Source organism: Bufo gargarizans, chromosome 4 (assembly GCF_014858855.1).
Source record: "Bufo gargarizans isolate SCDJY-AF-19 chromosome 4, ASM1485885v1, whole genome shotgun sequence".
Classification (NCBI taxonomy): Eukaryota; Metazoa; Chordata; class Amphibia; order Anura; family Bufonidae; genus Bufo; species Bufo gargarizans.
The window spans coordinates 180611722-180639525 of record NC_058083.1 but is presented as its reverse complement, the minus strand read 5'-3'; the positions used below and the strand labels follow the sequence as shown (position 1 = coordinate 180639525).

The 27804-nt window shown below is 44.8% G+C and overlaps 1 protein-coding gene and 1 long non-coding RNA gene across 2 annotated transcripts; both read right to left on the bottom strand.

The window, feature by feature from the left end:
* Window positions 1–6519: 6519 nt before the first annotated feature.
* RPL22L1 (ribosomal protein L22 like 1) lies at window positions 6520–12281 on the bottom strand. Its single transcript, XM_044290746.1, has 4 exons — window positions 12227–12281; window positions 9249–9353; window positions 8098–8219; window positions 6520–6694 (listed from the first exon to the last, which is right to left on the bottom strand). Exons 1-4 carry the CDS (start codon window positions 12233–12235, stop codon window positions 6553–6555), a joined length of 378 nt encoding a protein of 125 aa, XP_044146681.1. The 5' UTR covers window positions 12236–12281; the 3' UTR covers window positions 6520–6552.
* Window positions 12282–24080: 11799 nt separating this feature from the next.
* On the bottom strand, window positions 24081–27150 carry LOC122936207. Its single transcript, XR_006388894.1, has 3 exons — window positions 27039–27150; window positions 25054–25213; window positions 24081–24952 (listed from the first exon to the last, which is right to left on the bottom strand). It is a non-coding gene; the product is annotated as an uncharacterized LOC122936207 (long non-coding RNA).
* Window positions 27151–27804: the final 654 nt, after the last annotated feature.

Genomic DNA, 27804 nt, shown 5'->3' with positions numbered 1-27804 from the left:
GCATATGAGCCCAATATGTATGACCTGAACATGCAGACAAGCTCATCTATGTAAGTGTGGATACGAGTGCATCCATATTTGAGGTGCACTGATGTGTCTCTGCATGTACATAAACTTTATGTTCTCTGGACTCGGCTGGTAACTATTACTTTTGAGCATTATGTATTAGTTTGTACATGAATTTAGAGGTTCTCTGGTCACCACCAGCAATAGTGTGGTAAACTAGTTTAGTCAGTACACACCAGTTTTGGGGCTCATACACACAAACTTTTTTTTTTTCCCGTTTTTTTGCAGCTCATATGCAGAACCATTCACTTCAATGGACCCGCCCAAACAAAAAAAAAATGTACATGACATGTGCATTCCATTTCCGTATGTCCACATGGCCGTTCTGCAAAAAAAATAGAACATGTCCTATTATTGTCTGCACTACGGACAAGGATAGGACTGTTCTATTAGGGGCCAGCTGTACCGTTACGCAAAATACAGAATGCACACGGCCAGTATCCATGTTTTTTACAGGTCCACAAAACATCCAGTGGTCATGTGCATGAGGTCTTACACTGTGACCACACTGCCTGTGGGCAGTATAGGAAGCTGAACAGGACTTGGGAACACATTCAGTTGGGACCTTAGAGGAAGACTCTGGAGCCAGTTTGAGTGCAGTGGAGAGGGCAGAATTAATAGCCCAACAGATGGGCGATTACTTTACTAACTAAACTCTCTTCTCATCACAGAGCAGGAGGTGGACAGATGTGTTTGTTTGTTTTTTAAACCTGGAGAACTCATTTTAAAGGGACATACCCCCATTTTCACCCAGGCAGCCTCCCCGATATGAGCATTTCATGCCCTGTGCTGAATCGTGCAGGTCAAAGGATTTTTGGGGAGACCTGGTGACGTACCGTGCTCTCACTAGGGACTGCTAGGTGGAGGCTTTAATCTAGCAGTGAGCCCAGTGACTTCACGGACACTTATGGTCAGGCTTTAGCGCTGCCCTAGCCTGTAAAATGGATAGAGCAGCACTAAAGTTTATCCATCAGTGATGTCACCGGGAATGCTGCTGGGTGGAAGCATCCGCCTAAGGGATTATTCACATGACAGTGCAGTTTTTTGCAGTCCACAAAAAAACGGACGCCGCCCATGAGCCTTTTGTAATTTGCAGAACGGAACAGGAGGCCCATTATAGAAATGCCTATTCTTGTCCGCAAAACAGACAAGAATAGGACAGGAATCATAATTTTTGCGGGGCCACGGAACAGAGCAACGGATACGGACAGCACAGAGTGATGTCCGCATCTTTTGAGGACCCATTGAAATAAATGGTTCCGTATACGGACCGCAAAATACGTTTGTGTGAACGAGCCCTAACAGTGAAAAACAAATAGGCCCTTATCCTGCGCAATCCACTGCAGGGTAAGGGAGAGCACCGGAGCCTGAAATGCTCCCATCAGAGGGACCTGAGGGGTGAAAATGGGGGACAACCCCTTTAAGGCCTCATGCACACATTTTTCTTCAGTGTGCTTTCCATATATTTTTGTTTTTCATGGACCCATTAATTCCTTATAATTAAGGGGCCAAGTGCACATCCATTTTATTTGCAGATGCATACATTTCAGCACTGGTTCTATTCAGGCTCACATTAAAGAATACCCTTTTCTATTGCTGGGAGTGAGGGGGAAAAAAGCCAGCGTGCACATGGAAAGCATCCCTGTCTACTGTTTGGATAAGAACTCATTTTTTATGCTACACAGGCAAGTTTTACAAATAGAGGGAAAGTACAGCATCCAATGCATAGAAACCGAGAACAGTTAATGCTTTGTATAGCGATTGTCAGAATATCAAAAACTATTCATCTTGGAGCTATTGTGACTATAGGGCCCTTTACACAGGCTGACAATTGATCAGAGGGCTCGTAATGCTAGTTTGCAATAATATCGCAGTGTAAATGCACCACCGATCACCCGAAGAACAAGTGAAACTCATTCATCGGGTATTTGGATCATGATTTCCCAGTAGCAGATCATACTGTGTAAACATGATCTTGCGCCAGGAAACAAGGAGACCGTATTTTGGGGGAGGGGGGGCTTGGGGAAGATGCCATTAGCAATCGCTCCTCCCCATACTCTAGAGAACAGTACATGTAAATCCACCAGTCTTTTCCGCTAGTGATCTGGTTCCCAGCGCCGCCTTTCTCACCTCAGCCCCGCCTCCGCAATCGTCCAGGCCCTCAGGTTATGCCTAGTGCGCACGCACAGGATCTGGCAGAGGGACCGGACGATTGCGGAGGCGGGGCTGAGGTGAGAAAGGAGGCGACTTCAACTGGGAAGGCGGCGCCGAAAACACTGTATGAAGAGACGTCCCCTTGGGCACCTTAGGTAGGTGAATGACAGGTTATAAAAACCTGTTTTATGTGCTAATAGAGCCACAGGCAGATTTAATAAGGACCGTTTCGGATTCAGGTTATTAGTACGGACCTGGCCATACGTTTAGGTTATAGGCCTAAAATGTAATGACAGAATCCCTTTAAATGTGTGTATTGAGAGTGTAACTATAAGATAGTTAGTACTTATGCATACACAACTATATTTATTGGGGGGAGGGGGTGATTTATCAATTCCCTCCGACTTGCTTTGGTGTAAAATTTCCCAAAACCCAGTTTGCTACTTTTTATACACCAAAGAGAGAATGGCCAGTTTCCAAAAATGGACATGGAAAGGCAGAGTGTCAGCGGAGCAATATGCTCCAGCACGTCTATCATCATTTACACCTAGCAAAAGTGATGACTGAAATGCTACCGGAGAAGGCATTTCAATTCGGATAAGATATGTGTCTCATCATTAATGAAACACCTCCCCCAGTAGCGTGGAGCCAATCTAGACCGGCATGAGGTACTTTAATCCACCCCTGTAAAAAGCTAACACCACCGTAAGGCTCTTTGACATGAGCGTTACAGATTCTCTCAGGATCTGTTCACGAAAAAAACTGATTTTGCACAAGTTCAGTCAGCGTTGTCTGCGATTGCATTCTTTTTCACTCAAGTCCCATTCACTTCTGATTGGGAGCCAAAACCAAGTGCAGATATATATATATATATACATACGCTCTCCAATTAACGAGGCAGCACTTCCAGCTTTCGGTGACAGGGTGAAGACCCCAAAACTTTATTCCCAGCAACGTTTCGGCCTACTCAATGAGGCCTTTGTCAAGCTATACAATAGTGCTTACTACTGGGTCTATATACCCACAAATGCAATTAGTGAATCCACATGTTTTCAATACGATCACATGATCTTCAACAACATCACATGACAATCAGTGTCTGATGCTTATTCGTGTTACATCCATAAATGTTAAATATAATACAACTGCAAAACTCATATTAACAGTGTTCATTCCTCAGTGTAATACAGTATACAGTCAGGTACACGTATAAAAAATAGTAACGCTTGACAATAGACAGTGCAACGTCAGGGGTCTTATATGAAGTGCAAAAGTGCTCAGTACATACAGGGTTAAAATTAGCTGCACCATTCTTTCCTCGAAGTGTGGGGGAGGGCTGGGGACGATGCTATAGGCACCGATTGGTTGAAATGTTAACCTGGTGCCGACGGTTATCGCCCCTTGTTTCCCCCCCCCCCCCCCCCTTACACACAGAGAGGAAAATAGATGTGGCTTGTATGCACGATGTGTCGGTCCCGATGCCCCCGCTGGTGTCCGCTCCGGGATGTTTATCCCACGTTACCATGGTCACTGACATGCCCCCTGACGCGTCGCTACTGCGGCCGTGTCACATGGCCTGGCTCTCCGCCCCCTGCCGATGCGCTCCACTGAGTGACGTTTGCGTCCCAGGGAGCTTGCGTGGTTGCGTAGCGACGTCGGGAGGTGAGTGAGGTACGTCTGGCCCGGCGCATGTGCGGTGAGGAGGGGGGGAACGCCAACATTGGCCAACTCGGCGGGTCCATGGGTGGTAGGTCCTATTTTAATTTTGATATGATGCAGCTGCATCACTAGGAAGACATTTTAACCCTGTATGTACTGAGCACTTTTGCACTTCATATAAGACCCCTGACGTTGCACTGTCTATGGTCAAGGGTTACTATTTTTTACCTGACTGTATACTGTATTACACTGAGGAATGAACAGTGTTAATACGAGTTTTGCAGTTGTATTATATTTAACATTTATGGATGTAACACGAATATGTATCAGACACTGATCGTCATGTGATGTTGTTGTTGAAGATCATGTGATCGTATTGAAAACATGTGGATTCACTAATTGCAGAGTGATTATTGATTTGTGGGTATATAGACCCAGTAGTAAGCACTATTGTATAACTTGACAAAGGCCTCATTGAGTAGGCCAAAACGTTGCTGGGAATAAAGTTTTGGGGTCTTCACCCTGTCACCAAAAGCTGGAAGTGCTGCCTCGTTATTTGGAGAGTACGTATTGTGGAGAAGCCGACCTCTGAGGAATTGCACCCAGTGCACGCTGTCTGACTGTGCTGCTGCTGTATTTGTGGATAGAGAACACACACACATATACAGGTCCTTCTAAACAAATTAGCATATTGTGATAAAGTTCATTATTTTCTGTAATGTACTGATAAACATTAGACTTTCATATATTTTAGATTCATTACACACAACTGAAGTAGTTCAAGCCTTTTATTGTTTTAATATTGATGATTTTGGCATATAGCTGATGAAAACCCAAAATTCCTATCTAAAAAAATTAGCATATTTCATCCGACCAATAAAAGAAGTGTTTTTAATACAAAAAAAATCAACCTTCAAATAATTATGTTCAGTTATGCACTCAATACTTGGTCGGGAATCCTTTTGCAGAAATGACTGCTTCAATGCGGCGTGGCATGGAGGCAATCAGCCTGTGGCACTGCTGAGGTGTTATGGAGGCCCAGGATGCTTCGATAGCGGCCTTAAGCTCATCCAGAGTGTTGGGTCTTGCGTCTCTCAACTTTCTCTTCCCAATATCCCACAGATTCTCTATGGGGTTCAGGTCAGGAGAGTTGGCAGGACAATTGAGCACAGTAATACCATGGTCAGTAAACCATTTACCAGTGGTTTTGGCACTGTGAGCAGGTGCCAGGTCGTGCTGAAAAATGAAATCTTCATCTCCATAAAGCTTTTCAGCAGATGGAAGCATGAAGTGCTCCAAAATCTCCTGATAGCTAGCTGCATTGATAAAACACAGTGGACCAACACCAGCAGCTGACATGGCACCCCAGACCATCACTGACTGTGGGTACTTGACACTGGACTTCAGGCATTTCCCTCTCCCCAGTCTTCCTCCAGACTCTGGCACCTTGATTTCCGAATGACATGCAACAGTCCAGTGCTGCTTCTCTGTAGCCCAGGTCAGGCACTTCTGCTGCTGTTTCTGGTTCAAAAGTGGCTTGACCTGGGGAATGCGGCACCTGTAGCCCATTTCCTGCACATGTCTGTACACGGTGGCTCTGGATGTTTCTACTCCAGACTCAGTCCACTGCTTCCGCAGGTCCCCCAAGGTCTGGAATCGGTCCTTCTCCACAATCTTCCTATGGGTCTGGTCACCTCTTCTCGTTGTGCAGCGTTTTCTGCCACACTTTTTCCTTCCCACAGACTTCCCACTGAGGTGCCTTGATACAGCACTCTGGGAACAGCCTATTCGTTCAGAAATTTCTTTCTGTGTCTTACCCTCTTGCTTGAGGGTGTCAATGATGGCCTTCTGGACAGCAGTCAGGTCGGCAGTCTTACCCATGATTGCGGTTTTGAGTAATGAACCAGGCTGGGAGTTTTTAAAAGCCTCAGGAATCTTTTGCAGGTGTTTAGAGTTAATTAGGTTAATAGCTTGTTTAGAGAACCTTTTCATGATATGCTAATTTTTTTAGATAGGAATTTTGGGTTTTCATGAGCTGTATGCCAAAATCATCAATATTAAAACAATAAAAGGCTTGAACTACTTCAGTTGGTGTGTAATGAATCTAAAATATATGAAAGTCTAATGTTTATCAGTACATTACAGAAAATAATGAACTTTATCACAATATGCTAATTTTTTTAGAAGGACCTGTATATACACACACACATAGAAAAAGGTGCAAATCTTGCCATTATACATGGCATGTCCAGACCCTGATAAGACAGCAAACGTTAACGCCGTTGTGTCACTTCAGCAAGTGGCATTTATCATGTAGAGAAAGTTAATACAAGCCACTTACTAATGCATTGTCCATATTGCTGACTGGATTCATTTATCCATCACATTATATACTGCTAGCACGGCCACAGCTGATAGATTGTAGGGTGGTCATAACCATGGAATCGAGCAGTATATAATGTGATGGAAAAATGAATCCTGCCAGGAAAGAAGTCAATATGGACAATCACTATACTTAGTAAGTGCCTTGTATTAACTTTCTCTACATGGTAAATGAGAACCCCTTTAAGCATTAAATTAGCAGAACAAAACAGAAAACTTCAATTTTGTGCACAAATATCTAAATAAAAAAAATAAACATTTTGTATAAATATCTTTATTCTGTAAAGACATTTATTCTTCCGATTCAGACTCATCATCTTGGCTGATTTGGAAGTACCTAAGTTCATAGGTCTCCTTATCAGAAGCAACTACACGCAGCCAGTCACGCAAGTTGTTTTTCTTCAGGTATTTCTTCGTAAGGTATTTAAGGTACCTATAAAAGAAACAGGAAAAAATGGTTAGCCATAAAACCTGGTGGACATCAGGATTTCTAATTACCATCATTCTAAAAATCGTTCCTACACTTAAACGATATTAAGTCGCCAAATAAAGTAGAGGCTGAAGGGTCTTGCCCATGATATGCCACCATGGCTGAGCAGCCTGACAGGAGGACTAAGGGTCCATTCACACGTCCGTGTGTGTTTTGTGGATCCGCAAAACACGGACAACGGCTATATGCGTTCCGCATTTTGCAGAATGCACATCACCGGCACTTAATAGAAAATGCCTATTCTTGTCCGCAATTGCGGACAAAAATAGGACATGCTCTATTTTTTTCGAGATCGGAATTGCAGACCCGGAAGTGCGGATCCACAATTTCGGATCCGGGCAGCACATCGTGCTGCCCCATAGAAATAAATGGGTCCGCAATTCCGTTCCGCAAAATGCGGAACAAAATTGCGGAAGTGTAAATGGACCCTTAAAGGGATTCTGTCACCAGGGTTAACGATATAGCAATATTTATATGTGCCCATTAGTCTCCATGCAGTGTTTACAATGATCCCACTGTTTATGCTCTGTGTGTTTAGATTCTTATAAAAATCGATCTTATTGATATGTAAATCACCTCTGTCAGGAGCCAAAGGGGTTGTCCCACGATATGTTGGAGCCCAGCTGCACCCACCACTTAATTTATTCACTCCACTATCACTGACGTCGGTTCTTCAGCACCGTAATCTCGCGCAGGCGCAGTGGACACTGTAGTCTGCGCCTGTGCGAACTACTGACATCAGCTTCGACGAGGGAGCTGGCGCATGCGCAGTTGACTCATCGAATCCAGTGCCAGTAGTTCGCACGGGCGCAGACTACAGTGTCCACTGCACCTGCACGAGATTACAGCACTGAGAAGAACTGACGTCAGGTATAGTGGAGTGAATAAATTAAGTGGTAGGCGGTGCTGAGCTCAGGATCGATGGGCGTGGCAACGTATCGTGGGACAACCCCTTGGGCTCCTGACAGGTGATTTACATATCAATAAGATCGATTTTTATAAGAATCTAACACACACACAGAGCATAAACAGTGGGATCATTTTAAACACCTCATGGAGACTAATGGGCACATATAAATAGCGCTATTTCGTTAATCCTGGTGATAGAATCCCTTTAAGAATGTTTAGTATATGCAAATGCCAGAGAGAAATGTGCATTGAGATCCTTAACCCCTTATATCTCCCCCCCCCCCCCCCCCCCCCCGACTGGTTTTTAAATTAACACTGCCATAACAATAAACTGTCCCCCGATGTGTCCAGCGATTTTCTCTGTGCCATGTTGGCTACCAGTAGGACAGGCATGCACAGATCTACTGCAAGCTGTTTTTTTCCATCAAGAAACATACCTTTTGGAGAACTGCTTCTCAGACGCCACATTTATCTTGCTCTTTGTACGTTCAATGTGAACAATGTTTCCAAGGTTCCCGGTTTTACCATTCACTTTCACCTTCTCCCTTAGAAACTGCTCCTGTTTTGCAAAAACAAACATATGGACACTAGGGAAGGAAACCCTAGGTACGAACTAGGGAAGGGGACCCTAGTTACAGAATAGATTAAGAAAACTTAAACATTCAAGAACCATTAGCCCAGTCTTACAAATAGAAACTGAACAGGCCCAAACTATTAAAAGCTACTTACTATATGTTAAAAATTAGTGTTGACCGAAGCGAGCTTCAGATGCTTCATCAGAAGTCGTGTCGTTGAAAACTTCGTAATACTGTACGGAGATCCTTCTCTGTACAGTATTAGAATGTATGGGCTCCGATGAGCTGAAGTTATTCACAAAGTCGCATGTGACTTCATTGAATAATTTGGAGCCCATACAACATTCTAATACTGTAAGGAGAAGGATCTCCGTACAGTAATATTCTGAAGTTTTGAATGAAGCGACTTTGGATGAAGCATCTGAAGTTAGTTTCACTTCACACCATTAAAAACCTTAGACTCACAACAGCCCTCCAAGTCAAGCTACTGTCACTTCATCCTTGCAGTTCTAGTGGGAGCTTTAAGGCAACCTGCGCGCATAGCGCAATTGCAGATTGCGGCGCGGATATGCTGCAGGAACGTACAAATCTGCGTTCACCCCCACTCGAGTGCAGGTGGCCTAAAGGGGTTGTACAGTGCAAATATATTGATGACCTAACCAGAGGATTGCTCAATTGTGGTGGTCTGACACCCCCACATCTACTAGTTTGGGTTGCCACAGCACAGGACTATACTGGAAACATTGGGATACAGCAGCTCAGCTACCTTCAAGTGAATGGGAGCTGAGCTACAGTACGCTACTGCCAGACACTACAGTGTACAGTTCAGTGAGGGTTGATGGCAGTTAGACCCCCATTGATCTGACACTGATAATCGATCAATAGCCTGGTGAACCGCTTTAAAAGGCATATCTGCATTGTGAACAATATAAAAAAATTCACCCTTAATTGCACATAATGTTTTGCTACTTATGTCCCCAATAAACTCTAAAACACATTCTCCAGATACTTACAAAGTTGACCGAGTCAAAGATTCCATCTTCCACAGGATGGGTAAGGTCCAGAGTAAACCTCCAGGCCTTCTTCGATTTTCTTTCCTTCTGCACCTTTTTAACTTTCTGCAGCAAAAAAAATAAAATATAAAGTTCAGAACAAATTTATAACAGAACCAACAAGTCTGTCACTGTCCCTCAGGTGACCGATGTCAGGAAATCAAGGAGATTGGCTGAGCATGGAGGAATCTAACAGCCTCCTTGATTTCTCTTGATTCAGTGTTGATAGGGCTAATGACCATCTCCCTTTTCTCAGCTGTTGCTCAGTGGTCATCACTTCTACCCTTTATAGTCTGACCCCACCCTTCTGACTATGTGGTAGATAGCTAGCTTCATTTGGGTTTGTTGCTGGTGTTACTGCTCGTCAGTCTCTACAGAAGTGTCGCGTTTGTTTGTATCTGGGCCTGAGACTTGCATTCATCTGGGGAGGAATGGGTTGTCTCTGGTCCTAACCTCATTCCAGGGCCTTATAGGGATATAAAGGCCTAGGTATCCTGCATATGAATATTCCTACCTTCAGGGTCTATTCATATTGATAGGTAGTTAGGGCCCGGATTAGGGTTGTCTAGGAGGTGATCTGTTTCTTCCCTAGTTTCAAGGCCCAGTTACTGTTCCCCTTCCCTCCTGTGTTTAGTGTGGAGTTCTCCCTGTCGTGTGGATCAAAACATCCGGCGACCGGTTAGGGTGGTTGATGGGAGCAAAAAATAGCATACCGTGAGGGGAATGAGCCTCCCTAGTGTCACCCACAATGCTAAGAAGGCTTGTCTGCGTCACGGCCTGCTATTGTCTGCCTCTCAGATGTTTTGATCCAGGCAACGGGGAGATGCAGCGACGGCCGTACGGGCATCAGGAGCAACACGGATGCCAGGGGAAGGCTACTTTTACACCAGCGATTTTGCTGGGTCAGCAAAAACGCTTCTGTCACGATAATACAGCCACCTGCATCTGTTATGAACGGATTCGGTTGTATTATCTCTAAAATAGCAAGGACGGATCAGTCTCTAAAACAATTGTAAGTCAATTGGAGACAAGCAGCCTTTGAGTTCGTCCTGGGATGCGGAGCAAGACGGATCCATCATGACTCACAATGTAAGTCAATGGGGACAGTTAAGTTTTTTTTTTTGTGTCAGAACTGATCCGTCCCCATTGACTTACATTGTGAGTCATGATGGATCCGTCTTGCTCCGCATCCCAGGACGCACTTTAAGGGGTTGCACTTTCAGAGCTGAACCAGGACATACCCTTATTTTCACCCCGGCAGCCCTCCTGAGCCTGGCATCGGAGCATCTCATGCTCCGATGCGCTCCCGTGCCCTGCGCTAGATCGCGCAGGGCACAGGCTCTTGTGTTTTTAATAACACACTGCCGGGCGGTAACTTCCGCCCAGCAGTGTGTTCGGTGACGTCACCGGCTCTGAGGGGCGGGCTTTAGCTCTGCCCTAGCCGTTTTACTGGCTAGGGCAGAGCCAAATCCCACCCATCAGTGCCGGTGACGTCACCGGGGTTCCTGTCAGCCCCATAGAGAGCCCAGTATGTCACCGGAACTCAGAAAAATGCCTTTGCCCTGCGCGATTTAGCGCAGGGCAAAGGAGAGCATCGGAGCATGAACTGCTCCGATGCTCATGTCAGGGGGGCTGCCTGGGTGAAAATGGAGGGATGTCCAGGTTCAGCTCTGAACCCGGACAACCCCTTTAAAGGCTGCTTGCAGCGCTTTTGTGTGCGTCATGGGAATGCAATGAAAAGGGACAGAATGCATTCTGGTGCACTCTGTTACCTTCCGTTCAGTTCTGTCACCATTGACAATGCATGGGGACAAAACTGAAGTGTTTTCCTCCACTATTGAGATCCTATGATGGATCTTAATAGCAGAAAGGGAAAGCGCAGATGTGAAAGAAGCCCAAGTATAACTTGAATGAAGTGCGCAGGTATTTGGGTGGGGGGCATTATAGGTGTTGGATAATCATACATACATTCCCCTGCCGCTCAGCAGAAAGTCCAAAGTGGGCAAGTTTTTGGTTGCTACACAATACACTCACAAGACCACCTTCTCGTCTCTCCCTGGACCGATCCTCTTCTGTGCAGGAGCTGACCAGACTAACTGCTTGGCGCCTGCATATTAGAGGATCCATCCAGGGACCTTCTGCCGAGTATGAGATGACTTGGGGTACTTTCACACTTGTGGCAGAGTGATATGGCAAGCAGTTCCGTCGCCAGAACTGCCTGCCGGATCTGCCAAAACGTATGCCAACTGAATGGGATCCTGATCTATCTTACAAATTTATTGAAATGCCAGATCAGTCTTTCCAGTGTCATCCAAAAAAAAAACAGATCCTGCATTTTTTTTCGGTCTCGCAGACCGGAAGGACAGATCTGGCAGTAGAGTATTTTGAATGTCGGATCCGGCGCTACTACATTCCTATAGAAAAAAATGCCAGATCCGGCATTCAGGCAAGTGTCCAGTTTTCGAGATAAAACCGTAGCATGCTGCGGTATTATCTCCATCCTGATCAGTCAAAGACTGAACTGAAGACATCCTGAACGGATTGCTCTCCATTCAGAATGCATGGGGATAAAACTGATCAGTTATTTTCCGGTATTGAGCTCTTAGGACGGAATTCAGTGCCGGAAAAGAAAAACGTAAGTTTTGTCCCAACTTATCCCAACAAATAGCCTGGGAGTAATGACAACGCAGCCGACACCTAGAGCTCCTTGTGGAATGATCAGAAAAGAAGGGATGCAAACACTAATTCCCGTGTACAGCGCTCAGGAACCGGAGCCCATCACACCGGGTATACAGCAGCTGCAGGCGGAAAAGTAACGCTTAAAGTCAGACTGATTAGGGACCGGACTGTACAAGCGTCACCATAGTCAGTGAATGCCCTCCGTCTGTCACTCCCTCCCGATATCACAGAAGCCATTATAAAGCGTTCACGCCACTCACCGGCGCCATTTCCTTAGCCAGGACTGTGTAAAAAGAGGGCGTGACTAGCTGCTGCCGGGATTTATATAGATCCGGTGACGTAACCGCGCTGCCTGTCGCTTTACGTTTGTACGTCACATCCGCTCTGTGCGGAGGCCGCATGGTGCTGAGTCAGACAGCGTGGTGATTAATGGGAGGGCTGGGGCTCGTCTGCATGGCTGGGCGGAAGGCGGTGGGGTGGGAACCAGAAGCGTATGAATCATGTACCAGGACGATGACTGCCAGCATAATGGAGGAGAGAATGGAGACGTTCATGCACACGGCCGTATAGTCTGTGCCTGATGCATACTGTGCCTCCAATAGGCTTTCTGTATAAATCTGGCAGTAAAATAACAGTGCTGTGCCCTATAGGGGGCTTTACTTACGTGCCCTTTATTACCGCATCAATGTGATCCCTTGAAACACACTTCGGCTAAGGCTACTTTCACACTTGCGGCAGGACGGATCCGGCAGGCTGCCCACCCTGTCAAATCCGTCCTTTCGCCGTGCTGCCGCTCCGTCCCCATTGACTATAATAGGGACGGTGTGGCGCAGTTTGTGGTCAGAGGCCGCCGGACTAAAGTCGGACATGCAGCACTTTTAGTCCGGCGGCCTTTCGCCGCGCACTGCCGTACTGCGCCGCCCCGTCCCCATTATCCGTCCTGCCGCAAGTGTGAAAGTACCCTAAGGTGTGAGCTTTCCTCAGTATGTCTGAAAAAGGCTTGTGTCTGAGCCGAAACGCGTTACATGTGATCACATTGATGCGGTCTTTCTGTAACTGTTATAACTGCACATAGATTGGGAGCCCCATTGGGGACAGCTTGATGCTAATGTCTGTAAAGCGCTGGGGAATATAGTAGCGCTATATACGTACGTAAAATAAATAAACTGGACACGAGCACAGCAAACAATAGGTAGCGTAGTGCTGATAGGATTACAAAAGACTATGCAGAGGATCGGTCATCAGTAGTTTTGAGTGAAGTGAGCTTTGTTCAAAACTTCGGAGATCCCTCTCTGTACAGTATTAGAATGTATAGTTCCGGTGAGCCGAAGTAAGTTATTAGCGAAATCGCGCGTGACTTCGTTGAATAACTTCGGTGGTTGATTCTTAAAGTGGAAAACCATTTTAAAACTGAACTCTGCTTTGGTCCCGAGGTACTATTTTGAAATTTTTTGCGGTTCGTTTTGTGGTATTTAGTGAACTGCGTTATGGATTCCGTTACCACGGACCATAACACGACTCCATGACAGAATGCCTTTAGAGGCATTCCATTATTCATTCCTTCATAATAGAAGTCTATGGGCTGCAAAACGGATCCGTTTTGAAGGCCATAGACTTCTATTATGATGGAATGCCTCTAAAGACATTCAGTCATGGAATTGCGTTATGGTCTGTGGTAACGGAATCCATAACACAATTCACTAAATACCATAAAACGTATGAATACATATCGTATTAGAAATGTGATCATTTCTAATACTGTACGGAGATGGATATCGGTACAGTATTAGGACTCTTTCACACTAGAGGATGCCGTGCGGGTTATCCGCTGCGTGAAAGAGTGCCACAAGCCCCGTTCCGGACAGCAGAGACACGGAGCAGTAACATGATTGATAATGCTCTTCGCCTCTCTGTGACCTTTTTACTGCTAAATCATGGTGATTCGCAATACGGCATCTGGAAGCACACGTTCGTTTGCACGGGGCCTTTGTAGTAAAAAGGTCAAAGAGAGGCAAACAGCATTATCAATCATGTTACCGCTCCGGGTCTCTGCTGTCCGGAGCAGGGCTTGTGGCACTCTTTTACGCAGCGGATTACCCGCACGGCATCCGCTCGTGTGAAAGAGGCCTTATTCCAAAGTTTTGAAAGAGGAGACTTCAGATGAAGCATCCAAAGCTTGCTTCGCTCAACACTAGTCATCAGAAAAAAAAATCTTGGAAAGCTGTTTTATATCCCCTTAGGCCCCTTGCAGACGAGCATTGCTCCCGCAGCAAGTCCGCATCGCAGAACCCAGCCTGACCTCCCATCTCTGCCGGGAGTCACATAGCATTATATTGATTTATGATGCTATGTAACCCTTAGAGGTCTGGAATGTACTGGATAACACTGACCTAATGCGGTCAGTGTTATCCAATACATTCCAGAACTGTAAGGGCTGCTTCACACGAGCGGATGCCGTGTGTGACATCCGCTCCGTGAATGACAGCCAAGACCCGATGCGGACAGCAGAAGCACGGAGCATTAACATGACTGATAATGCTCCGTGGCTCTCTTACATAGCATCATAAATCAGAGATGGGAGGTCAGGCCGGGTGCTGCGATGCAGACTCGCTGCGGAAATAACGTTCGTCTGCAAGGGGCCTTAGACTCCCCTTTATAAAAATTCAATTCAACGCAATCCCCCCCTCCCCTACTTTCCCATATAAAAGGAAAAATAAACTTCATGAATATGGCCGCATGAGGAAAAGACCGAACTATTTTAAATATTAAAATATCTCATACAGTGAAACGCATAACTGTAAAACAATCAAAATGGCTTATTCTCCGCTTTTTTTGTTGCTTCATGTCCAACAAAAAAATAGAGTAAAAAGTGATCAAAAAGTCATAAACACCTCAAAATGGTATCAATAAAAATGTCAGCCTGCCCTGCAAAAAATTAGCCCTTACACAGCATTAGGCCTCATGCACACAGCCGTTGTGCGGCCGTTCTGTGCATTGCGTTCCCCAATGCATGGGCAACATCCGTTCGGCGGTCGGGACAGATCGAGACCCATTCAATTTTTTTTTCAGTGCGGAGGCACAGACTGAATGGGTCCGCAGCAATGATGCGGGTTGCACACGGCCAGTGCCCGTGTATTGCGGACCCGCTGTATACGGCCACAGCCAGTTCTACACCATTTGTACAATTTGTCCCTCAAAAAACAAGCCCTTGTGTCTATTTGAACGGAAATATGAAAAAGTAAAAAAACAAAATGCAAAATTGCTGTGTGTCGGTCACCACATACTTGGTGATGTATCCTTCTTTGATGCGGTCTTTGTTCTATGTCCATCAGTGGTCCCATTGTAGAGAGAATGTTTATTTTATGCTAATTAGCTCTTTGGTGCAACAAAGGCGGTGCACCCCAGGCTCTGCTCATCTTCACTGCTGGCTGCACCCACACCATTTTGACAGAGCCAGGCAGTGAAGATGCACTCACATCTGGCCCTGAAGCCTCGCGGGAGTGTGTTTAGTGCATATGCTGTACAGGGATGAAGCGTCTGGCGATTTCCATTATTCTGGATGAATATACTTGTATCCTCTGGATTGCTGTTGAAGAGGTTTCTTGTTACTGCCTCTACTGGAGGGCTCTGGTATTGCAGGTATCATATTGTATGCAAATGAGCCAGTAGGAGCATCGGGGGCGTTGCCGTTAATCCTAGAGACTTAGCTCTCAGCAACTGCCATGCCCTCTCCACATTGATTGACAGGACCAGGCGGTAAAACTCTCATGATTGGGAGTCTTGGCCAATGTCGTTTTCATTTTCATTATAATCGTCTTGCTCCTTGACCACCGACTCCTCCAGTTGTAGCTCCTCCTCCTCCATAGGACTTTCTCCATGTGGGTCCCCAACAGCTACAGAGTAGCCAGCAAAATGTGTAAGCTATTCTTCTTCCGCTGTCCTTTGTTGCATTGGATTGACGCGAACGTGGAGGTGTCAAGACATGGTCTTCTTGCTGTGTTGCTGCTTCGCCCTGAAAGACATGTACTGTCCACGCCCCTAACAGGTACTCCAGGTGTCCACCGGGGTGTACACCCTGCTGCACATCGAGGATTGCAAGGAGTACCCACGTTCTCCGCCACGTGAGAGTACAAGGCAGGAAAGGCTTTTTGGGAAAAATAATTCCGGCAGGTATCTTCCAGCAGAGCTGAGTGCACCCCATCAGCTCCCAGCAGAATCAACTAAGGCCCCTTTCACATGAGCGTGTCCGGATAAGGTCCAGATGCGTTGCAGCAAACCCGTGCGACTAGGTACCCAATTGCAGTCAGTTTTTACTGCGATTGCGTTCCGTTGTTCAGTTTTTATTGCGCGGGTGCAATGCGTTTTGCACGCGCGTGATAAAAAACTGAATGTGGCACCCAGACCCGAACTTCTTCTTCACAGAAGTTCAGGTTTGGGTTCAAGGTGTAGATTGTATTATTTTCCCTTTTATAACATGGTTATAAGAGAAAATAATAGCATTCTGAATACAGAATGCTAAATAAAATAGGGCTGGAGGGGTTAAAAAAATAAATAAAATTAACTCACCTTAATCCACTTGTTCGCGCAGCCCAGCTTCTCTTCTGTCTTCATCTGTGAGGAAAAGGACCTTTGATGACGTCACTATGCTCATCACATGATCAATCACCATGTGATGAGCGTAGTGACGTCATCAAAGGTCCTTATCCTCACAGATGAAGACAGAAGAGATGCCCGCTGCGCGAACAAGTGGATTAAGGTGAGTTAAATTATTTATTTATTTTTTAACCCCTCCAGCCCTATTTTACTTAGCATTCTGTATTCAGAATGCTATTATTTTCCCCTCTAACCATGTTATAAGGGAAAATAATAATGATCGGGTCCCCATCCCGATTGTCTACTAGCAACCGTGCGTGAAAATCGCACCGCATCCGCACTTGCTTGTGGATGCTTGCGATTTTCACGCAGCCCCATTCACTTATATGGGGCCTGCATTGCGTGAAAAACACACAAAATAGAGCATGCTGCGATTTTCACTCAACGCACAAGTGATGCGTGAAAATCACCGCTCATGTGCACAGCCCCATAGAAATGAATGGGTCCGGATTCAGTGCGGGTGCAATGCGTTCACCTAACGCATTGCACCCGCGCGGAAAACTCGCCCGTGTGAAAGGGGCCTAAGTGGTACGGCAGAGACAGCACCAGCCAAGTGGGAGTTAAGCTAGAGCACCAGCAGATTGATGGGCGTGTAGAGTTGTTTCTTGGCCACACATTCAGTTATTAATTGCTGGCAACAGAGCGGAGTAGGAGGAGGAGTAGTCTGAGCAAGAGAGCAACTAAGTGTCTGCCATGTACATGTGGCTTGGCTGCCATGAGGAGGATACTCTTGTTGCGCTAGCTGGCTGCCACTCTCCCACAGTGACTGGCGACGCCACTTCATGTGGTTCAATAGAGCTGTGGTGCATATGTTTGAACACTCATGGTATTTGTTAATCCTGCAGATCTTGCAGATGCTTTTGTCTTCAGGCACTTGAAAAGCTGCATGATGGAAGATACTTGCACAGACCTAGCAGCAGCCAAGCTTGGTTTAGGTCTGTCACGTTTTGAGCCTACACCCACAATATCAGTGGCATCACCAGTTCCCAAGCTGACCATAATAGAAGCAGATCTGGCCTGAAAGTTTTTTGGGAGGTTGTGGCCATGCGTTGCCTCTGCTCTTTATTGGCGCTGCCACAACCTGTTCCTCTGATATTACCACCTCGTCAGCACACTGATCCGGCTCCCAGGTCCTGTCAAACACACAATCATTGTTACAGTCCTCACCCTCGCCACCACTTTTATCAGACTGTGATATCTCATTGTGGGCTTCTTAGCCCCCCTCCCAAACTACCCACTCTGATCCAATAATTCCTTCAGTAACATGGTTATATAATTTGCATTACTGATGTAAAATGCATTTACTGTATCTATCTACCCCTTATCTTGCAGCACTGTACAGGTCCTTCTAAAAAAATTAGCATATTGTGATAAAGTTCATTATTTTCTGTAATGTACTGATAAACATTAGACTTTCATATATTTTAGATTCATTACACACCAACTGAAGTAGTTCAAGCCTTTTATTGTTTTAATATTGATGATTTTGGCATACAGCTCATGAAAACCCCAAATTCCTATCTAAAAAAATTAGCATATCATGAAAAGGTTCTCTAAACGAGCTATTAACCTAATCATCTGAATCAACTAATTAACTCTAAACACCTGCAAAAGATTCCTGAGGCTTTTAAAAACTCCCAGTCTGGTTCATTACTCAAAACCGCAATCATGGGTAAGACTGCCGACCTGACTGCTGTCCAGAAGGCCATCATTGACACCCTCAAGCAAGAGGGTAAGACACAGAAATTTCTGAACGAATAGGCTGTTCCCAGAGTGCTGTATCAAGGCACCTCAGTGGGAAGTCTGGGAAGGAAAAAGTGTGGCAGAAAACGCTGCACAACGAGTCTGGAGTAGAAACATCCAGAGCCACCGTGTACAGACATGTGCAGGAAATGGGCTACAGGTGCCGCATTCCCCAGGTCAAGCCACTTTTAAACCAGAAACAGCAGCAGAAGTGCCTGACCTGGGCTACAGAGAAGCAGCACTGGACTGTTGCATGTCATTCGGAAATCAAGGTGCCAGAGTCTGGAGGAAGACTGGGGAGAGGGAAATGCCAAAATGCCTGAAGTCCAGTGTCAAGTACCCACAGTCAGTGATGGTCTGGGGTGCCATGTCAGCTGCTGATGTTGGTCCACTGTGTTTTATCAAGGGCAGGGTCAATGCAGCTAGCTATCAGGAGATTTTGGAGCACTTCATGCTTCCATCTGCTGAAAAGCTTTATGGAGATGAAGATTTCATTTTTCAGCACGACCTGGCACCTGCTCACAGTGCCAAAACCACTGGTAAATGGTTTACTGACCATGGTATTACTGTGCTCAATTGGCCTGCCAACTCTCCTGACCTGAACCCCATAGAGAATCTGTGGGATATTGGGAAGAGAAAGTTGAGAGACGCAAGACCCAACACTCTGGATGAGCTTAAGGCCGCTATCGAAGCATCCTGGGCCTCCATAACACCTCAGCAGTGCCACAGGCTGATTGCCTCCATGCCACGCCGCATTGAAGCAGTCATTTCTGCAAAAGGATTCCCGACCAAGTATTGAGTGCATAACTGAACATAATTATTTGAAGGTTGACTTTTTTAGTATTAAAAACACTTTTCTTTTATTGGTCGGATGAAATATGCTAATTTTTTGAGATAGGAAATTTGGGTTTTCATGAGCTGTATGCCAAAATCATCAATATTAAAACAATAAAAGGCTTGAACTACTTCAGTTGGTGTGTAATGAATCTAAAATATATGAAAGTCTAATGTTTATCAGTACATTACAGAAAATAATGAACTTTATCACAATATGCTAATTTTTTTAGAAGGACCTGTACAGCCATTCAGCAACATGGCTATAGCGCATGATACCCAAATGCAAACAGTAAATAGAACCTGTGTCAAGAAGAAAAAAAAAAGGAGGCAATTCCTCGGTGTTTGCAAGAATGTAATTTGTATGGCAAGAAGTCTATGAAAGAAAGCCCATGAAAGAAGGTTTTTCCAAAAAAGTCTGTTTTTGCAGGAATCTTTAATGTAAAATTAGGCTGCCAGCAAATACACCTGATGTGGGACCAGCCTATGCTGTGACTCTTTCCCTGGTCAAACTCCTTAATATACTCAAAATTCCCAAATATATCTCCTGTTCTCTCCCTATAATCTTCTCATACTGTCCCTATCACAATTTATCAGTGGCTTATGTCTGCAATAGATTTTTGACCGACAGAACCGCAGCACAACATCCTTCAAGGTTGCAAGCACAATGCAGAATGGCGTACTTTGACACTTTTTGCTTCACCTCCACAAAAAACTGAATAAAAAGTGATAAAAAAAATCATATACACCCCCAAAACGCTATAAACAAAATCTAAAGATCGCCTCACATAGACATAACTACAAGAAATTATGGGGGTGGTTCAGAATATTGCAATACAAAGAAAAAAAATTTCCCCCCAAAGTTTTTATTTTATTTTTGCAGTATTAGCACACAAGAAAAACTATACATATGTGGTATTAGTGTCGTCATACTGACCCAGGGAATGATGTTAACAGGTCAGTTTTACCGCACAGGAAATGCCATAAAAACAAAACCCATGAAATTGGCGGAATTGCATAGTTTTTTATTTTTTATAGTTCCACCCCATTTAGAAGTTTGTTCAGCTTTCCACTATACTATAAGCAATATTAAATTATGCCATTAGAAAGTACAACTTGTCCCGTAAAAAACAAGCCCTTTATATGGCCATGTGAATGGAAAAATAAAAAAGTTATGGCTGGAATATCTGTTCGCAGGTGTCAGATGTTAGCAGATGCCATGCCACACACATGTAAAGCAGTTATCAGAAATAAAGATCATACAACTAAATATTAGTTCAGAAAAGTTAATCTGTCTACTTTATCTTGGCATCATTTTGAAAATGACCCTATTTTAGAAACAACACCCCTCAAGTTATTCAAAACTGATTTTACAAACTTTATTAACCTTTTAGGTAATCCACAAGAATTAAAGGAAAATGGCAGATTTAAGGGTTAACAGCCAAACAAAACTCCATATGTATCACCCTGATTCTGTAGTTTACAGAAACACCCCACATGTGGTGGTAAACCTATGTAAGGGCACACAGCAGGGCGCAGAAGGAAAGGAACGCCATATGGTTTTTGGAAGGCAGATTTTGCTTGACTGGTTTTTAGATACCATGTCCCATTTGAAGCCCCCCTGATGCACCCCTACAGTAGAAACTCCCAAAAAGTGACCCACTTTTGGAAACTACGGGATAAGGTGACAGTTTTATTAGTATTATTTTGGGGTACATATGATTTTTGATATGTCTACTTTTTTGTCTGCTTGTTTCAGTTTTACATAACAAAGCATTTTTGACAAAAAATAATGTTTTTGTGTCTCCATTTTCTGAACGCCATATTTTTTTATTTTTCTGCCGATCGTCATGTGCAGGGGCTTGTTTTTTGCAGGAAGAGGTGTGTTTTTTTTTTATTATTGGTACCATTTTGGAGCACATTTTTTTGATCATTCAATATTGCATGTTATGGGGCAAGGTGACCAAAAAATTTTCTGTTTTGGCACTTTTTTTTTTTCTTACAGCATTCACCTGTGGGGGTAGGTAATCTGATATTTTTATAGAGCAGGTCGTTACAGATGTGGCAATACCTAATATATATACTTTTTCTTTTTTTAGTTAAAGGGAACCTGTCACCGGGATTTTGTGCATAGAGCTGAGGACATGGGTTGCTAGATGGCCGCTAGCACATCCTGAATACCCAGTCCCCATAGCTCGGTGTGCTTTTATTGTGTAAAAAAACCGATTTGATACATATGCAAATTAACCTGAGATGAGTCCTGTCCCTGACTCATCTCACATACAGGACTCATCTCAGGTTAATTTGCATATGTATCAAATAGTTTTTTTTACACAATAGAAGCACACACAGCTATGGGGACTGGATATTGCGGATGTGCTAGTGGCCATCTAGCAACCCATGTTCTCAGCTCTATACACAAAATACCGGTGACAGGTTCCCTTTTAAGTTTTACACAATAAAAGCATTTTTAAAACAAAAAAAATATGTTTTAGTGTCTCCATATTCTGACATCATTTTTTGGCCGATTGTCTTATGCAGGGGCTAATTTTTTATTTTTTTGCAGGATGAGGTGACAGTTTGAGGCTATTTTGGGGTACATATGACTTTTTGATCGCTTTAGGTATTACAATTTTTGTGATGTAAGGGGACAAAAAAAGTGTCAAAGTCATTTTTTTTGTCCCCTACATCAGAAAAAGTGATCAAAAAGGCGTATGCACCCCAAAATAGTACGACTCAAACCATCACCTCATTCTGCAAAAAATTAGCCCCTACATAAGAGAATCGGCCAAAAAAAAAAAAAAAAGAACTATGGCTCTCAGAATATGGAGAAACTAAAACATCTTTTTTTTGTTTCAAAAATGCTTTTATTGTGGGTAAAGTAAAATAAATAAAATACAAAAGTACACATACTAGGTATCGCTATGTCCGTCACAACCAGCTCTATAAAAATCACATGACCTTAGGTGAATAATAATAATAAAAACTGTGCCAAAAAGCCATTGACTGGGTGGTCGATTATGTGATATATTTAAAGAGCCAGTCGTTACAGACACAGCGATACCTAATTTTTATCATTTTTTATTTTTTATTATAAAATCAGGGAAAAGGGGCTTTTTTTTTTTAACTTGAAAATGTATTTTATATTATTAAAAATACATCTGTATTGTAATGAATTGCCTGTTAGTGTATTACACAGTATAATACACTAACATTTATCTAGGGGACCCGATGCCTTGCTGCCTTCTCACCCATCGGGTCTCCGTCACCGCAACGCAGGGACCTGATAGAGATCCTCACCCACCGCAAATCCCTTCTATGCAGTGGTCAGCGATTACCCTGGCATAGAAAGGGTTAACCTGCCAGCATCGGCTTTTACAGTGATGCTGGCAGATACAGCCGGGCCCATACACTGATCCACTATGGTGCCTGCCTGATCAGAAAGACATGATAGTACATCAAATGGAGGAAGTCATCTGTCATTGGTCAGGAAGGGGTTAAACACAGTTATTACTGTAGAACCACTACATTTAAATGGATAGTGAACTGAATCATTTCTCAGAGCTTTGGATGGTATTGGCTGTATAAACAGGCTTCATGACACAATGTACAGAGATATTGTGACCCATTATATTATGGTATTGAGCTGATGGCACATATTTTGCCTGTAAATCTTACTCTTATTGTACAAGAATATAATGTGAATTATATTCCCAGAAACCTTGTCTGAACACACAGTCTTGTCTTGATTTAGCTGGTTTGTACGGATGCTGCCAAATCTGAGACTTGTGTCAACAACACACTCTTTATGGGCTTTGTTCTTACATTTCATGTTTTGGGTCTAAACACACCTGATGCTACTTTGAGAGATGAAGACCAAAGTCAGATATGAGTAAATGGATACAATGTCACTCACGAAGCCTGTCTGAATCTTTAACCCTGGGTTCACACCTGAGCGTTTCTGAGACGCGCGTTTTAACGCGCGTTTTTATGCGCGTTTTTATGCGCGTTTTTTGCAATAGTAAACGCGCGTTTGACGCACGTTTCTGTGATTGACTGCAGTGTTGTCCAATCAGCAAATATCCCTGTGTATATGAAGTTTGGCCAATCCTAGCGCATTGGAGGTGTGAAATTCCATGTGTGTTGGTAGAGTGTGTGGTTTGTAGTCATCATGGAATGCTATAGACGGCGACGTGTTGCGGCACTTGTTGCAGCTATCCACCTGGAACGCTTGAGGAGAAGGCGGGACAGCAGGCGACGTTTCTGGGTCCATCCTGTGATTGCAAATAGACAGGAGAGGGGCCAGTTCTGGGCACTGTATGCCAACCTCCGTGCCCATGAGGACCAGTTTTTTGACTACACCAGGATGTCCATCCACAGGTTAGTACGTATACGTGGTTGCAATGTTTTTTCAATGGTTAAGCTAAGTGTTTTGTGCTTTTTGTATTGTTAACCATGAACATTTTATTGTTTCCCAGCTTTGACGAGCTCCTGGTGCTGTTGTCTCCTCATTTGCAGCGTCAGGACACCTTCATGCGGGACTGCATCCCACCAGTGGAAAGACTGGTCATTACTTTGCGGTAAGTAGCCTATTATTGTGGCCATTTAAACCATTTGCAGTGTGTTGTGCCATGATCTGAGTTTTGCCCTGTTTCTCTTGCTGTTTGTGACGTATGAGTGTTTGTGCGGGGGGTATGTGATGTGTATGTTGTCAACGTGTGGCATAGATATCCCATACATGCATCATGTATCCACATTTGGCCATGTTTTACCCCTCACTTTCCAAAAATAGTCCAAACAGTTGTTTAAATTTTTTTAACTTTGGTGAATGTATTCACATCATACATTTCCAAATCAAATGTGTTTAAACTGTTTTACAAACAAAGGAGCAATGTAGTAAAAATAACATATAAATATGACCAACAATTTTCAAGATAAGTGCCCTTTTTGGCTCCCAAACCCTTGAGCCGGAGAATTTCCCTCTTCTCCGTTTCTCAAAGGGTTTCATATTGCGGCCCAGAAAACTCTGCCTCGGGATCCCGCCGTGTCTCTCTGGCTCCGCGAGACTGATTGGCGGGTGGCATTTCAGTGGTGGTGATGGTGGAGGTGCTTGGGCCCGTGCTTGAAGAGGGATATGGGTATGATGTGTGTTGTGTCTGCCATGTCTCAAGAGGGTGTTGTATGTTACTTTGTGTGTATGTGTGTGCTGGGTATGTGTGAGGGTGTTGTTGTGCATGTTGGGGATGTTGTGGGCCATATTGTGGGGCATATTGTGCCCCATATTGGTGGCCATATTGTGGTGGCTGCTGTGGTGGCTGCTGTGGTGGCTGCTGTGGGGGATGCTGTGGGGCAGTGCTAGACGTTGCTAGCTCGTAAGGGAGGCAATACTTGTCTATGGTGTTAGTCACCTCCTCCCTTACTTTGGTGATCAGATGTCTCGGCACATGCAGCATTTTCTCCTCTAGACTCAGGAGAAAATATGCGTCGCTGCTAAGTTTGGGCACAGGATGTGCCAGGGCATCTAGGCAGCCGATTAGGCGGTCCTCCTGTCTCTCAGTTCTCCTCCTTCTATGTCTGGTCTGCCGAGTTGCCTCTGGTACGGCTTGGACAGTCTGCATGGGGCTGACGAAAGTCGGAGTGGGGGGGGGGCTGGAGGACTCATTGGCCCCATAGATGGGCCCGGCTCACTGTCGATTGTGCCCTCGTCCTCTTCCTCATCAGCTTGCGCCTGGCTGGGTTCCCAGCTACTATCGGTGCTGTGAAGTGGAAAATATAGGTAAGTATGTTCCCCATATGAAATTGAATGTATGTAATGTCATACCACATCCTCTCCTCAATGTGTATGCCCTTGACTCACCTCCGCATTTCGGTGCACGATATCAAAAAAGACATTTGTGCTGCATGCACATAACTGGAGCGTCCGCCTGGGGAGGATCCGCTCCTCTGCTCCTTTTGTTTGCGGCGATGGCGGATAAAGGCGTCTTTCAGGCTTTTCCATTTGCCTTTGATAGTGTTGACTATGAAAAACGAAAAAAAAAGCATCCGTTAATATCTCTTTATTTTCTTACATTTGTTTCAGGTATTTAGCTATCGGACACTCATTGGCCAGTCTACACTTCGCCTTTCTCATTGGGAAGTCCACAGCCAGCATGATCATCCGTGAAACCTGCGTGGCAATTTGGGACGTCCTTCATCCTGCTGTGATGGCCCAACCACAGAAGGAGGACTGGCTGCAAATTGCGGATCTGTTTTTCGAATCCTGCAATTTCCCAAACTGTGTCGGCGCAATAGACGGGAAGCATATCCGCGTTCAGAAGCCCATAAGGAGCGGGAGTCAATTTTTTAATTATAAAAAATATTTTTCTTTTGTTCTTTTTGCGGTGTCTGATGCAAACTATTGCTTCCGATACATTGATGTGGGGTCCTACGGCAGCAGCTCAGACTCCGCTGTTTTCGGGCATTCGGCCTTTGGGCAAATGCTCAATAATAATGAGCTGGACCTCCCGGGGAACACCACACTGCCTGGGACCACTTTTCCCGCTATGCCCTTCGTTTTTGTGGGGGACGAGGCCTTTGCGCTGGGGGAGCATCTGATGAGGCCGTACTCCAGCCGGGGACTCTCCATTGCCAGGCGTGTATTTAATTACCGGCTGACAAGGGCACGCAGGGTGGTGGAGTGCGCCTTTGGGATTTTAGCGAACAAATGGCGCTTTCTCCATTCGCCCATTTATTTCAAATTGGAGACCGCTATCTCGGCCGTGAAGGCAGCGTCTGCTCTGCACAATTTTGTACGTCTACGGGATGGCTTTAATTTCGAAGATTCCCTCAGCCATTCCTTGGAGAGTCGGAATCAGAGCGGTGTGCGTGGGACCCGGCACGGTGCAGCTGTCCGGGACCACTTCAACACATATTTTGTGAGCCCACATGGGGCGTTACCATGGCAATTGGAAGCCATCTAAGTTTCTGTTCATTTATATTTTTTGTCTGAAAAGTGTGTTTACATATTATTTGATTTTCTAATTTGTTTGATTATGACTAGGGCTAAATGAAAAATTTGGAAACGATCTTTTGTGCATTTTTTTTTTTTTTACCTATATAGTGCCCCTTGAGGATGCCCCTATAGTGGCCATCAATAGTCGCCCATTAACAAGGGTTTAGAAATATGGGCGAAATCATGTGTCCCATTTAAGTGGCCAATACTCGGCCAGTAGAATATAAGCCAAGGAGGGTGAAATAACGGATCCCATCAAGGTGCCCAATACTGGCACATTACAAACCCAAACACCTAACATATGCCTTGCCACCCAGAGCCCACAAACAGTCTCATTCTAAAAAGTACACAATATCAATAACAACTTAGGATTCAAATCCCTCAACCCAAACTTAGGCCTACATTTCAAAATGCCACTACATTTGCGGATTGAAAGAGCGCAGTCTGGCACAAGATAGTGGAACCACTGCAAATTGATCATACTGGGCCATTGCATTGTACCAGAATGTGGGGGAGGGTGAACCAGGACAGTACTAAAAACTAAAGGGGCGAGGGGACACTATTACAACATGGTAATGTGCACATCATTCTTTGTAAACTAAGGCCACTGAGTGCCCATATACAAGAACAGGGATGGTGATGCTGCGTCCCTCTAGCTGTTGCTAAAAAATCCCACTCCATGCATGCCTGCACAGGCTCCAGCAAGGACAATACAGGCCAGCATTTGTGGAGGTGGCGTTTGACAACAGCTGGAGGGCTGCAGGTAGAGCTGGCCAGGGCTATTACATATAGTTGGTACACCACTGCACACAAGGAGTTTACTTTTCACATTAGAACACACATTGAAATACCTTTTCCCTGTTTCACTGTCTTGGTTAAACTGCTCCAATCTGGCCAGATGCTTTTGGCAATATCCTCCCAGGCCTGCTGCCTGCTCCTCCTATTTTTGTAGTTGGCATCCTGCGTATCATACAGGCAGCGTTTGGCTTGCACCAGCCTGATGAGGTTCTCGGTGTCACAGAGAGACTCCTCCATGCTGGATTCTCTCCAAAACTGTGCTTTGCACCTGGTGTTGTGCCTTTTCCAGCATGTTGCAAAATCCAAGACGCGCGTTCGAACGCGCGTTTTATGTGTCAAAAACGCGCTAAAATCAAGCGTTGCGCGTTCCCATTGAAGTCTATGGGCCAAAACGCGCGACAAACGCCCAAAAAAAAGCTCAAGCACTTGTTTGAGCGTCGGGCGTTTTACAGCGCGTAGGAACGCGCTGTAAAACGCCCAGGTGTGAACCCTTCCCATAGGGAAGCATTGGATTTCATGTCTTGAGCGTTTTACAGCGCGTTTGAACGCGCTGTAAAACGCTCAGGTGTGAACCCAGGGTTAGGGCCTGTTTTTTGGTGCTGCTTTCGGCGGATTTCTCCTTCACAATCAGCTCCAAAACAGCCTCTCATTAAAGCCTCCTGCACACTAACGTGTACTGCCCATTGCCATATCGCGGACCCGCAATACATGGGCACCGTTCCCTGTGTATTCCGCATTACGGATGCGGACCCATTCACTTCAATGGGTCCGGAGATGCGGAATGGTGTGGAAAGGAAGCACAAAATGAAACCCTACGGA

Excerpts from the sequence above, each read along its gene's own strand:
- RPL22L1 (XM_044290746.1), bottom strand. Across the intron at positions 8,220-9,248 it reads TCTTTGACTCGGTCAACTTT|GAGCAGTTTCTAAGGGAGAA; the intron begins GTAAGTATCTGG and ends TTTGCAAAACAG. Across the intron at positions 6,695-8,097 it reads GAGAAGCAGTTCTCCAAAAG|GTACCTTAAATACCTTACGA; the intron begins GTATGTTTCTTG and ends TTTCTTTTATAG.